The sequence below is a fragment of the Ammospiza nelsoni genome, chromosome 2, assembly GCF_027579445.1.
Source record: "Ammospiza nelsoni isolate bAmmNel1 chromosome 2, bAmmNel1.pri, whole genome shotgun sequence".
NCBI classification, from domain to species: Eukaryota; Metazoa; Chordata; class Aves; order Passeriformes; family Passerellidae; genus Ammospiza; species Ammospiza nelsoni.
The window spans coordinates 102,937,587-102,952,490 of NC_080634.1; the positions used below are offsets into that span (position 1 = coordinate 102,937,587).

The 14,904-nt window shown below is 37.5% G+C and overlaps 1 protein-coding gene across 1 annotated transcript in view; it reads right to left on the bottom strand.

Annotated features, from left to right (window-relative positions):
* CTPS2 (CTP synthase 2) overlaps positions 1–14,904 on the bottom strand; it is a 58,607-nt gene that overhangs the window by 10,149 nt on the left and 33,554 nt on the right. Inside the window, exons 14-17 of the mRNA XM_059466675.1 lie at positions 4,607–4,703; positions 2,733–2,788; positions 1,912–2,008; positions 388–532 (exon numbers count right to left, since the gene is read on the bottom strand). Of these exons, the coding sequence (XP_059322658.1) occupies positions 388–532; positions 1,912–2,008; positions 2,733–2,788; positions 4,607–4,703 (395 nt within the window). The remainder of the gene's footprint in view (positions 1–387; positions 533–1,911; positions 2,009–2,732; positions 2,789–4,606; positions 4,704–14,904) is intronic.

Consider the following 14,904-nt stretch of genomic DNA (forward strand, 5'->3'; position numbering starts at 1 on the left):
TTACCATCATTCAAGTACAGCTAGGTATGAATTTCACTTCATTGCTTGATCCTGTAGCAAATCTCTTTCCCTATGAAGCTACTGTCAATGGAAGTTAGCACAGGAGGCTGCTATCTTCTTTTGAATTTATTAATGTTTTTTACTTTTTTCTGATTGTAATGTGGAGTTCTGGCTTTAGCCCTAATAGCCTCTGAAAAGGAAGAAGTGAGGAACTGTGCTTCCTGCTTACAGGTTATTTTACACCCAGGTATATGACAGGCACACAGTCACAAGTAAATCAATACATGAAGAACTCCTTTTCCTCTTCTGGGCTTCTGAATTGAAGGATGGGATAGTCCCTCTGAAAATGTGACTGTCAAATGCAGGCAAGCAAAAAACAAAGATTACCTGGGAGACAATTTACATCCACGCTGCAGGTATGCATTCAGTGTCCCAGTTGCTGCCAGCAACAGTCCAAGGTATGGAGGTGAAGGTTTCATAGGTCTTGAGGAAAATTCTGGGTGGAACTGAACTCCCACAAAATATGGGTGATCTACAAGATAGACATCAAAGAAAATTACACAATGTAGGAAGAAGATAGTAGAAAAACTTTTAGGAAAAAAACTTATTAAAGATTTCAGACTAGCGTCCAGAAGCCAGAGCAGCACATGTGAATTTAAGGGTGAGGGACCAGAAAACTTCTTTCCACAAAAGGCAACTGACAACAGAGGCAGAAGGTTAGTAGGGCAAACCAAAGAAAAATCATCCTCTGATTCATAAAAACTGAATAATAAACCTGTACCAACATGTAAGGGTGGGAGGAGAGGGACACAATTGGAAAGTCACAAAGTTTACATTTATCATGTTATTTTCATGGTATTTTGGTTTCCAGTATCTATTTATGCATGTCTATTCAGAACAATATGCTCAAAGCAGGGACAAACTCAAAGTTAAATCAGGCTGCTGACAGCTTTGTCTAGTCAAGTTTTGAAGGTCTGGATGGAGATTTCACAGACTCTGTAGGTAATACACTCCAGTAATGTCATATCCTTTGCCTATACTGGATGTAAATGAAACACAAATTGGGAAAAATGAAATACATATGGAGACCTTACCAAGAACATTTGAAGGTGCTTAGGGAGCAGGGCAATGTCACTGTGAAACTGGCATATAGGTAAAAATCTATAAAAAGCCAGGAGTCTCTGATGAGTAGGAAAAGGCAGTCACCATGCTCTTCTTCAAGACAAAAAGAAGGATCCAAGGAACGACAGAAAATTCCTGACGTTCAGAACGTGAAGGTCAGGAAGATTGGAACAACAAACCTGAGAAGAATCTGTCTTTGGATGCAGGGAGAGCACTGGCTTCCCTTAATTCTGACTTTAACAAAGCTTTTCATATGGTTTCCTACCCTTTAAATTGGAAGCTGTGGACAATGGGTAGACCACAAAGTATGTTAAAAAAATGGCCAGACTTCTGTATTCAGAGAACAGTCATGAGTGGTTTGAAGTCCCAGCAACAGCATACTTGGAGGTACTCAAAACTTTACTGATACAACTCTAGAGAAGTTGACGTATAATTGGAGGTATCCCTGTGCTGAAGCAGAAGGTTGGATAATATAATCTCCCAAATCACTCAATGATTCTACATAGCCAAATGCCCCTGAGCTAGACTTAGGGCCTTTTGACAAGGAGCACATTTGTCCCACATAATCAAATACATGCACAGTCTTTGCAAAGTGTAAGACTTTTCCTAACCCACTCTGAATTTTCACCAATTGTAATACACAAGTGGAGTTAGCAGTTAGCACCCAAAATTATCTTGGCTGTTAAGACAGATAAATATTGTGCCTACATGTCATTCAACAATCTATAGCTTATAGTTCATACAGTTTTAACAGATGCAATAAGTATTACAAACAAGTAAGACACTCACTCTCCAGTTCAATAATTTCCATCCTGTTCCCTTCTGTATCATGACCAACAAATTTCAACCCTTTCTCTTCAAAGCAGTGAGTCAATTCTGGGTTCACCTGAAATGTTGAAAGCAATAACAATGGTAGTTCTGTTTATTTTTGGATTTAACAAACAGTAATTGTAATGGTTTTTACATGCATACAAGAATGAAGAGAATTGGGTAAGAGTTGGGAACTTTTGCTTTCTTATTTTAACAACTCTGGCATAAATTTGTAGAAGTGGTCATGTTTATTAAATAAAGAGATGAACCAGTAATTTTAAAAGTGACTATGCAATATTCAAAAATTAAAGCCAGGACCCTGGACCTTCTGCTTGCTGCTCTTCTGAAACCAAGCAGTCTGAATTCCCCCTTTTTAAATGACCCACCAGATGCCCACTGACCTCCCTTTGAACAGTGAATTTCAGTGGTTATGACAAAAGCTGTGATGCAGCTCTTCCTTCAAACTGAGGAGCTCTGCAGTGAGCTGTCTCATTTCCTTGATGATGTTTTAACCACTCAGTTAATATCCAAACTTGAGCAGGTTTGCCACCATCATATTCTCCTCCCTTTCAAGGAAGGTTAATATTGTCTGAATCAGTTACAGCATGCACAAATCTGATAGTTCAAGGCCCTTTAGAGACACTGATGGAGTCAGATCCCTTCTGAACTACCTTAGAGGTAACTCCAGGAGTCCACCTCATGTGTGTCTCCTTGAATGTCAGTATTCTGAAAGTATTCAGGCACCCTATCCCAGATGTTTGCATACAGAGGAGTGGATCCATGCAAAGGACAGTGCTTACCTCATAGCGATGCCTGTGTCTCTCCTCTACAAACATTTCATCACCATAAAGCTTCCCTGAATAAACAACAAAAGAGAAATTAAAAGCTCATGTGTTGCTTTAATAGTTGCTACAATTATTCCTTGTAATTTAAACCTTAAAGAAGTCACATTTAACACTTGTTAAACACAACAAGACATTATTCATCTCACTGCATTTTTCTGTTCTTCCTGAGTGGAAGAACACTCATCACTCATCCTGAGTGATGACTAGTTTCTCTTAATTCACTGTTACCTGAGTTTATTCAGGATTCAGATTCAACATTCCTTGACTAGAAATAGCTTAGGCAAACTAGACTCTAAACACACTTTAACTAATTTAAATTATAAAGCTTTAAAAAAAAAAAGTCTGAGTGAGCCAGCAATGTAAAATCCCTTCAGGGTTTTACAACAGTTGTACACAAAAGATGCAGGGAAGGAAGCGTTTTAGTAGCATCTGTTCCATTTCAATAGATTATGCATGGCACCTGGCAGAGTACCTCCAAAGAACAGAGAATATTGCTTTTCTCTGTTTTCCTGATCTCATTACCGAAATGACTCTGGCAGTCTTCTGTGCGTCATCTCGAGCACTCTGCCTTTCACAGCAACAAGGAGCAAGTTTGAGCAGTAAACCAGATTTCAATCATATCACTTACTTATAATCATGGCTCAAACTTTGCTCTCAATTTACACTAAGGTCATGAGAATTACTGTCTTGCCAGGGGGTTGGTACATGAACTAAACTGCCAAGAACATCTTCAGAAACTGTAGAATAACAATACTGCCATTTTACAAAGTATGGTGTATGTCTTGATTTTAAGGGACCACCTTTTTAAAACTATTCTTTTCATCCAAGTTGTAAAGCATAAGGAAAATAAATCAGATTTCCTGATTAAACTACCATAGCTTTTTCTTATTCTTTCCAAAGATCTAAACAGATTTAAACAACTCTTAATATTGGTCAAAGGTTACAACACATGTTAATTTTTATTAACTTTTCCAAGTGTTTAGGTCACACAATGACTAGAACATTGTGATATGCATATCTATATCACACATAGGCAAAGTATCACCCAGGCTAGTTAGATCACTAGTATGGGCATCTCTAGAATTGCAGATTTTTCATTAAATGTGCATATGGTATTACACTCTGGTCTCCTGCTGAAGTAGATGTAATTTTTAAGTATTCAGAAGGATACATTCCTTAAGTTTAACATAGTTAAATAGAGAATACCTCAGATCAATATCGGGGCAGGGCAATATAAGAAATAAACATATATTTAGTTAATGGACAAGAAACTACTTTTCACACTTTTGCAGCATCATCTCTATTACTATTGTATAATGGGCTGATTAATAGGAGACAAGCATTACCTCAATTTTAAAATACATGTAGATCTAATTAAATAATTTTTTCTATATTCTGATTTCTTTTATTTTGTTATCTGAAGCATCCTGTTACAGCAAATAATTTTCCTTTTCTGCAACATATACTTTGCTTTCCCAAAACAAGATTCCTTCCAGGATCAAGCAAGAAAATAGGAAGAAAGCACTCTGACCTTCTCAAGAACATAATGAATTAAACTGCCATCAGAAAAATTTCAGTTTTCTCAACATTTTACTCATTGCTTTTAAAAAAGCATTGGACCTCAGTGATAGTTTCACTGGGAGCTACAGATGCCTCTCATTTCCTTTTTTCACTCCAATTCTCAGTAAATGTAAATAACAGGATCAGAGTGAATGAGCTCAGGGAAGCTGCCACCTAACTGTTTGCTTAAGACTACAGCATTTTTGGTTTTCCATGTTACAAAGCTCCTATCCAAAAGGCAAAGTCATAAGAGCAGAAAAATAACTTACTTAAAACAGAATTTTCAGTTTTAAAAACAGTCCTCCTCTTCCCCAGTCTCATTGTTCCTCCCATATCTCCAGGATTGTGTTCTGGCATGTCAATAACCTGTAGAGAAAAGTTGCTCAGACACTGTTTCATTCAACAAATAAAAAAATCCTAAAACAAACAAGCCTAGCCTAGCAAGTGGCATAGATTTTTAAGTGGCAACTTTACATATTTTACCTCCAACCATTCCCAATCATTATTTTTCTTTTGTTTTTCTAATGTTTTGTTCTTCAATACTGACAAGGTTAACTAGTTAGTGACAAATGTTTTCATCTGATGTTAAGACAAAAGCAACTTTAAAAATTCTTATTTTAATTTTTTGGGGTGGGAAAAACACCTTTCTTTTAAAACTTATACCAAAATGTTACCAATAGGATAACTCTGCCCAAAGCTATTCTTTGTGCTAGGATAGTACACAGATTTTTAAAAATTCAAATTCATAGACCAAAAAAGTCCACCAAGTGATAAAGACACCATCTCTGGAAAAACAAAGTCCCTTGACCTCACAGAGGCTGAAAGATTATACATATTAAATATGAGTAAATAATATGGGTTAAAATTTCTGTACACTAGGCCATTTCTTATATTGCTTTTTCTTATGCCAAGAGGCAGACACAGATGTGGTATCAAGTAAGAAGGCAACCAATCTCTTGGGCAGTAGGAAGAGGGGAAGGGCATGCAGCAGCAGAGTGAAAAGAGGACACTTGTAGTGACAGGACAATGTTGTAAAACCAGAGTATGGGAACAGGTGACTCCAGTATGTGTGTGCTATTTCAGATTATAGATATAACTAACTTATCACAGAAAATGGAAAACCATACCCCTCCTTTTATCTCTTCTAAAGGGTTTCTCAGATTGCTGAAGAGTAATAAGAGTATTAACAAAATACTGGGTTGCCTTGTATGAAGAAAATGCTATTTAACATAAAATTTAAAGACAAGGATATACAAATACTGGGTTTGAGGACTGAAGCAGATGGGCCAAATGGCTTCTACGTGGGTCAGGTGAAACCCAGGAAAGTGGGATTCAGGGCATGTCAGAAACCACAGCCTAGTGGAAGGAGTGCACCTAGCTTTGCTCAGTTTGAAAAACCTTGCAGGTCTCACAATCCAGCTGAGAGGAAATGTGTCTAAGAGAAGTAAAACAGTTTGAAATTGTAGAAACATGAGCTGAAGCTTTGACCTACGTACTTGTATTCACATAAACATAGTCAGTGAGAAATGTAATTGACAAAGAAAAGTTCTAAAAATACAAATATTCACATATATGGGTAATCTCAATGGATTTTTATTAACCTTAATTTGCCCTCTGAGAGTAATGAAAACAATATCTGATGATACACTTCATAAAGTGAAGTTATTCAATTTAGGAGAGATGGTGGAAAGTGCTCAACCTTTGGCCTTGTGCCAATGCATTTCAGCTGTGCAATTATCTCTGTACAACCTTATACATTCAAAATGTTATTTATAAGCAATATATTCATTATAAAATGTCATGAGCAGGAGTTGTGATGAAACCAAAGGGATATTACAGATTCTTCAATTACCTCTCAAATCACAAAAGTAAGGACCTGTGCAAGATGTTGAGGTAAGCCCCCCTCTACAAATACATAAAATAAAAGAAAACCCATTCACTGAATCCTTACTATTTTAAAAATATGAAATTTCCTGAATTTATTTTATTTCCTTTCATTTATTTTCACTTTTTTCCTGAAGTAGTGGCCACAATAAAAGACGAGAGTCTCAGAAGTAGAGCATCTGCTCTGCTGAAGGCTTCTGTCATCCTCTGGGTCAGACCCCCTCATGGCACTGCCAGCACTACAAAAAATTTGGCTGCAGAAATGGTCTCACAGGGAAGGTTCAGGTGAGTTTCCACACCAAGTGTTTGCGTGTATGTCTGTGTGTTTGTGTGTGTGTTTTCAGCATTCCATCTCTCCCAATGCTGTTATATTAGTAAGAAATGGACAAGGTTTGATTTATTACTTTTTGTCATCAGGTGACAAAAGGAGCTATTTATGAATTAATGCCCTGGAACTACTTTGGCTCAGTGGCCCAGATGACCTCCAGCAACTACAACAGCACAGCCCTCAATATTACTTGTCTATATATAACTTGAGTTTCTCTGCAACAACATCTGTGCAAGAAGCTTTTGAAACCAAAGTGGCACTGCTGCCCTACAGCCCAAAGAAAGTCTTGAGAATCAGAAAAGCAATGTCATATTAATGAAATATTTTGCCATATTATATAGAATTTATTTGATCAGAAAAAGAAGAGGTTTAAAATAGTGGTAATTTTGAACTGTGCAACTGAATAGACTCTTCAACAAGCTTATGCTTCCTGGCACAGAATAAATCAGCTCTTCCTATGCATTAGTTCTTTGAAGGGCAGAGAACAGCACAGAACAGGCACCACAAGCAACAAAAATATATCTGTAGGGAGGATGCAAGAATAAATAAGGCATCAATTAGGTCTTTCTTGCCCAAATCTCTGAAAACTACCAACACTACAGGGATTTTATAGAGATTTTATATGTATTACACCAGATAGCCAACATGAAATTAAGAATGAATCACTGGAACACAACACAAAGCACATTCTAGATATAAAGCAGTCTTACCACTATTTAATCATGTTACTAATGAATAGTGACTTCAACTATCCATGAACAGAAATCTTCTTTCAGATATCTACTGCCTGGATTGTTTCATTGTTGATAGAAAACATAAAAGCTAATGAGAAAACTTTTCAAGCCCTGAGACTCAACACAGAGCAGCCAAGGCTCTGAAATCCCCACAAATATCATTTTAGCAATCATGCCAGGACCATTACATTTTATCTTTGTTTTGCCTCATGTTCTGCAATGCCATTTTGAGAAATTCATCTACTCTGGTTACCTTGGCAGGGGAAGGGGAGGGAGTGGGGGGGTGTCTGCTTGGGTTTTGTTTGCAGGCTTTGTTTTTGAGGAGTTGAGGAGGGACATGAGCATTACTTGTTTTGAACAATTGAGAGCTAAGCAGCTTTGAAAGCACCTTTTTACAAGTTTGGGGTCTAGGGGTTTTTTTGTCTTTTTACTCAGCCCTTGACTGGTGAGCAAATGATTTAACAATGCTGAAATAAATTACTACACATGTAAGTGCAGATCAAAGCATCAGGAGATGCCACAGCCCTGGAGATTACCTGAACACTGAGAAGAGGCTCTGAACACAGCACACAAGGGATTGTGTAGAGGGAAAGCTGACAGGAGCAGGGAATGCAGTGACAGGTACTGATGAATAGTAATCCCTGCTGAACATAGCTATGGAAAAAAAATCTAGCAGCACAAACTGACAAGGACTCAACCCAAACTTAAGGAATTCATCCTTTTATTGACTCTTCCATCATTCTCTGTAGGATTAGTCAGTACTTGCTAGATTTGATCAAATCAATCAATCACAAGTTCATCAGTAGAAAAATCCAGACACCTACAAATGGGATATTTATACTAACATCTATTCTGTTTTAGAAACAAACTAGTACAAATATTTTAAAGAAAAAGTTGACAACTACAACACTACCAGGGGCACTGAGACCTTCCCACTTGGCAAGGAAACCAAAATGACAGACTTTTGCTGTTCAGAGGGTTACATTTTCAGCTACTGAAAGAATGTGCAAATATTACATCTACCTGCCTTGCTCCCTTTTCCCCCAGAGATTTCCCAGTTCCAAGCAAACTGCATCACTGCCCACCCATGTGAAGCACTCAGTGCCCTAGGACTGAATTAACTGCCAACAAAGCCACTTCCAGATTTCAGACTACTCAGTGCCCCATTACTCTGATCGGAGTAATGTTTTTAAAGGACATCCACCATCATGTGTAAGATCAAAGCAGAAATTATCAATAGCTGATTCATGCAATTACATACTGATACAAGCAACCAGCTTGAAAAATCCTGTCCTCTACTCTCTTCAATAAACTACAGCACAGTATCCAAACATTCCAACAAACACCAATTTAAATTTCTTAAAACTCTGAAAATCCCATAGAATACCACTGTCAACTATTTTCCAGTTTGGGTGATCCTCTTCTCCACAGATCTGTTGTTTCCTATTTTAGAATTAAGTAACTGCCATGGAGCATTCATTTATTAAAGTCTAAAAGCTCTCTAAGGATTCTGTCTAAGCAGAAATTCTGCTCCAGAATGTTTTGTAACATTTTCTCTAGGAGAATTCATGAAGGCCGTGGCTTCTTTTCAAACAGTGCTTACTCACTGGTAAGCAGAGTGCAATGAACTGAGGAAGTTAATGGAGATGTTGATATGCAAAGCCCATAAAGATATTGCTTAACAACATTTTGAGAACTCATTCAAGTTATTCCAAACACATGTCCTAGAGTTGGCTTAAAGACTTAATCAAGCAGAAAGTTTCAGACTGTCAGCATTAGTGAAAGGCACAGGGTCAGATAGTGCTGGCTACAGAAATACACTGGAGCGTCAGTCACACCATGCCACAAAGGGCAGGATTTGCCACAGACTTGAATAACTAAAAAGGATGTGCAAGGGTGTTCTCAGACTTCATAATGGTCCATCTCACATCATAATTAATGACTAAATTCTAATTTAATTTCAGAAAGATCAGCAAATCTGTAGCTAGGTGAAATCCTTAATCCTATCATATATATCTTTAAAAAATCAGAACTCTGTCACTGCCTTTGAAGAAGACTTCTGCAGCTGCAGTTCCAAGCAGGTGAAATTCTTAAATCAAATGCCCTTAAATCTACATCAGGTATATCAGAAAGAGGAAGGCATGAAGCAAGTCTGAGCATCCTAAAGAGAGGGAGAACCTAGAGAGTGAGATAGAGCCTGGTGAGTATGTTCATCAAACACCCCACCCACAAAGGTGAGATAGGAATAATCAAACACAGCCTGGGACTGTTTGAACAGCGCTGTGCTTGGGTGGTCTCTGACTCAGAGAGTTATTACATCCTGCAGGCAGCTGCCACAGAAGACTGGGCCACAGACAAGGCCCATTACCTAAAATACACAAAATAGCCACAGAAACATGAAATTGTCCCTGGTGGACACAAAGCACAACAGATGTTTTACCCTCAAAATTGTCCAATATTCTATACTTGCTCCTCCCTGAGTTACCATGCTTGAGCAAGTATCCATTCCAGTTGTTTCTCATTCATTAACAGACCTGTGCTAGTTTAAACCACTTCATTATCAGTTATCTCTGCCTTCAGCAAGCAAGACAGAAGGAAAATTGTTTACTTCAAGGAAAGTGAGCAGGAAAACTGATTATTTCAAGTGGTCACTACTCCAGACCATCACTGAGGAGAATTACTGATACCAGCTTTCAGGCAGTGCTCAGCGCCATGACCTACACTATCATGGTACTTCTTGAAGAAATTCTATTCATCTGCCATAAAAACCATTATCCTCACAGGGAACATGAGGAGAACTAACAACTGTTTTTCATCCCATTTCCCTAAAGTAATCAGACCACCATCAGACTTGTAAGAAAGGCTGCCTGGAGTCCAACCACTGATCCCTCCCACAGAATGGTGTCACCACCCATTTGATTTTCTGTCCACCTTCAAAATCTGCTCAGTGATGATTTGGTACTCAATAACCAGAGACACAGAAACTGAGGTATTTCTTTGAGAAAGGAAGTGAATGGGCAGCAAGTAGAAAATTACAGATTGACCCATTTTAATTCTTTTTCTAGTTGGAAATTGTTTTTATTGTAGTGTAAAACTTCCCAGCTAAATGTAGAGCTGAGAAGAAATCCCTGGAAGATCAGCTGAAAGACACCTGTGGACTATTTATTTGATTCACTGGATATGGAAAAGCATCCTATAAAAAGGATAGCTATTTGAATAGAAAATAAAAAGATAAGGACCCTTAGTTGAAAAGTTGAAAAAGAGACAATATTTTCAAGTAAGAGCTCTACTCACAGAAGAAAGAAGTGCAAGTGCTATCTAGAGCATGAAATCCATGTCAGTTTTAAGAACACAAACCTGAACGTCTGTATTTTTTGTGGTTTTGCTTCTGTTTTAAGAGAAATTATTTTCTTTTTGATTCAGCCTGATCATTCATTTTTACATTATCTGACAACACACATTTGACCAAAGCTTAAACAACTTCTAGCTAAGATGATTTCACCAACTAGGTTTAGTTGCATCTGATTAATGTATCATTAAATTGAGGTTTTAAACTGAAGGACAAAAATATACAATCACACTGGTTGATACTGAAAGAAGATAATTCCTTACTTACAATTTGGAGTAAATGAATGAAACAGAAAGAATGGACTCTAGCTCCATAAGGATTTCTTTGCTACAGAAAGATAGGAAGCAGCTCTCTACCACTCCTTCTAATTAGGGTATTATGCTTCATATTATGCCCAAAGATCAGTGTCTGACCATCACTTTAATGGCTGATTGATCACCTTTTGAAACAGACACCAGAATTTAAAATCTGACATTTCTACATCAAAAAGAATTTTCTACTAGTTGGGCTAAATCGGTATCTCATTTTCATGAACATTCCATGAAAATCAGCTGAATAGAAGGAAGAACAAACTCAGAATAAAAAATGCTAATTTTTAACTCTTCAAAGAACAAAACCCCTGTAGTACAATTCAAAATCCCAAAGAAAAGTAGTGAGAAAATATCTTAAAATGTGTTAAAGACACCACTGAGCAAGCATGTTAAACTGCTACAAGGTATGATGCAAGCTGTCTTTGGAAAAAAATCCCACTAAAGATAACTGCAGACAGTTGTGAAAGTAAATCTTGATCTATATCCAGTGCCCAAATCTTGTGCCAATCTGACTCCTTCCACAAGCAGCTCAGCTGAGTCCACTCTGGAAAACCACACAAAGCAGGCAGCTCATGCCCACCACTGTAACCTTTAATTGAAACAATTTGCTCTCAGGCACAAGTCTATCTTCTTTTCAACTGTTCTTTTACATCTAAGCTGTAACTTTGTAGAAATAAAAATAGATGTACATAATGAAGCTCTCATACTAATTAACAGTAGAGCCATGCTTCTTCCTACCTTCCACTTCATTCTGTTCTTCATTTACATTTTTTCATTTTGAAACAGCATCTCACAGAGGATCACAACCAGGAAGAACACTGCAAGCTCAAATAACTGGTATTGGAATGCATGCAGGATCACTTTTACTGTTTAAATTGATTCATATCTACCATGTAGAGATCTTGAAATATTTGACATGCATTTTTGTAATGCCCTCCTTCTCTCTTCCTCTTTGAAAGCTTCTGGTTTGATTTAACTCCTGTTTAAATGTCATCCCAGTTCCCTCACCTCTACAACCTACACCCCATAACAAAGCAAACAAAATTAAAGGCCCTCTAGAACTGAAGCTGACCACTCCATTACTTAGTGGTACTTCCAAATTTACTAATTTGAGAAATTCTAGTAATGTTAATCTTATGGATTAAGAACAGAACAAACATATTTTAACATGGAATATCTAGGCAGAAAGCCTCTGGCTCAATCATTCTAATTTTAAATACTACTCTTGTCTTCCATTGGATGCCAAGAATAATACATGTACTTTGACATATCTGGTACATCTGATATATCTGTCTTTCCTGTCCATAACTTTTCCTAAATTATAGAGAACATGAATGCTGGGTATCTTGTTAGGCATACAGTATCGACATTTATTCTTCTGGAAAGCTCTCCAGCAACAAGCAATGGGATTTTCTTTCCCCCATGAATTCAACAGCAGATTATTTCCTTGAGTCCTTATCCTCCCTCCCACACATACATCATAATGTTTCTCTTCTCATTCTGGAAAAACTGAAGCAAGAGCTGGATATCATATAGTGCTCATCAAGGAACTGAACTGTAATTCTAGGATTTTCTAAATCCTATAGTTTCCTAGTGTGAACTATATTAGAAAAAAAGACAGCATAGGGAGATAATTACAACACGACTTTAAACAGATTATTTTGTAAATACTTTGGTATTTCCATTACTGTCTATCCAACAACAGTAAACATCTTTTCAGCTTCAGAAAACCAAAAGGAATGCTGCATATTTATATCATAGCAGAGATTAATTACCTTGATTGTCTCTGCCAGGCATTTCAGGGATGCTTTGAGGCACATGATCTACATTACATTTAATAGCTTCCTGCTTCCATTTCAGAAAAGCTTCAGTTGGCCAAAGACCATCTTTTCTGGAAGACTCTATTCTGATAAAACACTTATGACCTACAATACTTTTTTTTTTCCTCAAGTAGAAACCATGATGTTTTCCTTCTGAGCAGGATCCCTCCCATCTCATTTTGTCTGTCCTACTTCCTCCAAAAACCTAATAAACATCACTGTTCTGATCATTATTTAATTCTGCACTTCTTGTGATCTTCTCCCCCAGCATGTTAACTCTATCCCCTTCAACATGAAATGACAAGAATTCTTTAGAATTTGCTTTCCTTAGTTGTGTTTATAATGTATAATCAGGGGGTAGGTTCAGACACCATTCAAAGGGACAAGTGGCTTGACCAGTTGCACCCACACCACGTACATCAAACAGTAATCACTTCCTCTCCCATTCCAATAACAAGGCCCAGAGTTAAAATGACAGTCCAGACATGCCTGTGCAGTTCTTGCTTGCTAACAGATCATAAAACCAGAATTGCAAATCTTCATTTCCATTTTTAGGGATGGACATGGTACACACTTTTAGAATATAAACCCAAAGAAAGAGCTACCTGTGAGGAAGTAAGAAGAGAGAGCAGAGAGGATGTGAGTATGCATATGGAGAACCACTAGAAAAAAGGTCAGAGAGGAAGAGAAATGGATCTTCATATCGCTTCTTATTTAGCAACAAGATGGTGAAAGCCTATAGAAAAAAATACCAATATTGTTTCTAAGAAAGTAACATTTACAGATTTGACTTTATACTAGTGCAGATCAAGCAGACATTCCATTAGCATGACATCAGCTGAACACACCCAGCAGAATTGTTCCTCTGTGAAAAGTGTGGGTGGCCAGGTACAGATTAAATCAGCAGATAATGCAGTGATCTACTCAAATGCTACAAATGTTTACTGAGCAACCAAAAGACATTGCCACACAGCCAAAGCTCCAGGCTGCATCACCACAGTGGCACACAACAGGCACCTAACAGCCAACCTCACAAAGGCAAAGTTTCCCGGTGGCACCCATACAAAAATAATTTTTATCCTTCACCTGCACCTCTGATAGTCTCCAACAGCAGAATGAAGAGACAGAGAGCACGAGAAAGAACTTTTAGTTTAAAAGCACAGATCTACAGCACATCACTGTCAAATCCATTGCAAATGCAGTTCTGTTGTTCAGTGCCTAACCCCCCAGTATGGAACACTGAATTATCACATACAATGAAGGATGGGAGGCAAATAAATACAGAATTAAGGAAACAGAAAACCTCATTAATAAAAAGGTCTTCCTTTTGGGGAACTTTCATAATTTTCTTATATTCCACATCATTTTTTTCTCCATCACATCAACTTCACGGGAGGGGTCAGGGGGCAGACCAGACCCTCCCCATGAACTAAACTTTACGCTAAAATGAAAACTTCAGCTAATAGCTTTTTTTAGTTTTAATAAAAATTAAATACTTCACAACATAATAAACAGGCCACTCACATCTAATAAAACACACCCTCCAATACAACCATTCAACTGATTTGAATCCTTTATTTTTCATTGCCCATGCACTTCTAGGCACATGTTCAGCTCCAGTTCTCACACTGGGGTGTATAAAAGGCTATTAGGAAAAGGGTGGAATTCCTCAGCTGCTGCACAGACCTTTCTCTGCAGGTATCAAGTCACTTTACAAAGGCAAGTGTGCTTCATTACCTCCATTTGGTATGGGAAAAATAAGGCAGATTAAACAATTTTTTTCACCTAGCAGAACCAGGATTTCTGTGATATCTAATCTTGTTCCTACACTTTATAAACAAGGCAGCTAAGGATACAGAAACCACACCTTCCCAGGTAACCTTCTAACAAGGCCAGTGCCTTAATGTCACTTGGTGCCTCATCTGAGTGGGAGAAATGTCTACAGAAATGGCATTCATAAAATTGAAGATTTCATGTCATTTTCAATGTATGAACCCCAGTAATCTATTGAGTTATGCAGGAATCTGTGAACATTAAAATAAGGAATTAAATATTAGGTAAATATATAAATTGAATATAAGGTAAAATATTTCATGTTCCCTAATTTTTAGATCTTTTGTTAATGCACAATTTATGCAAGC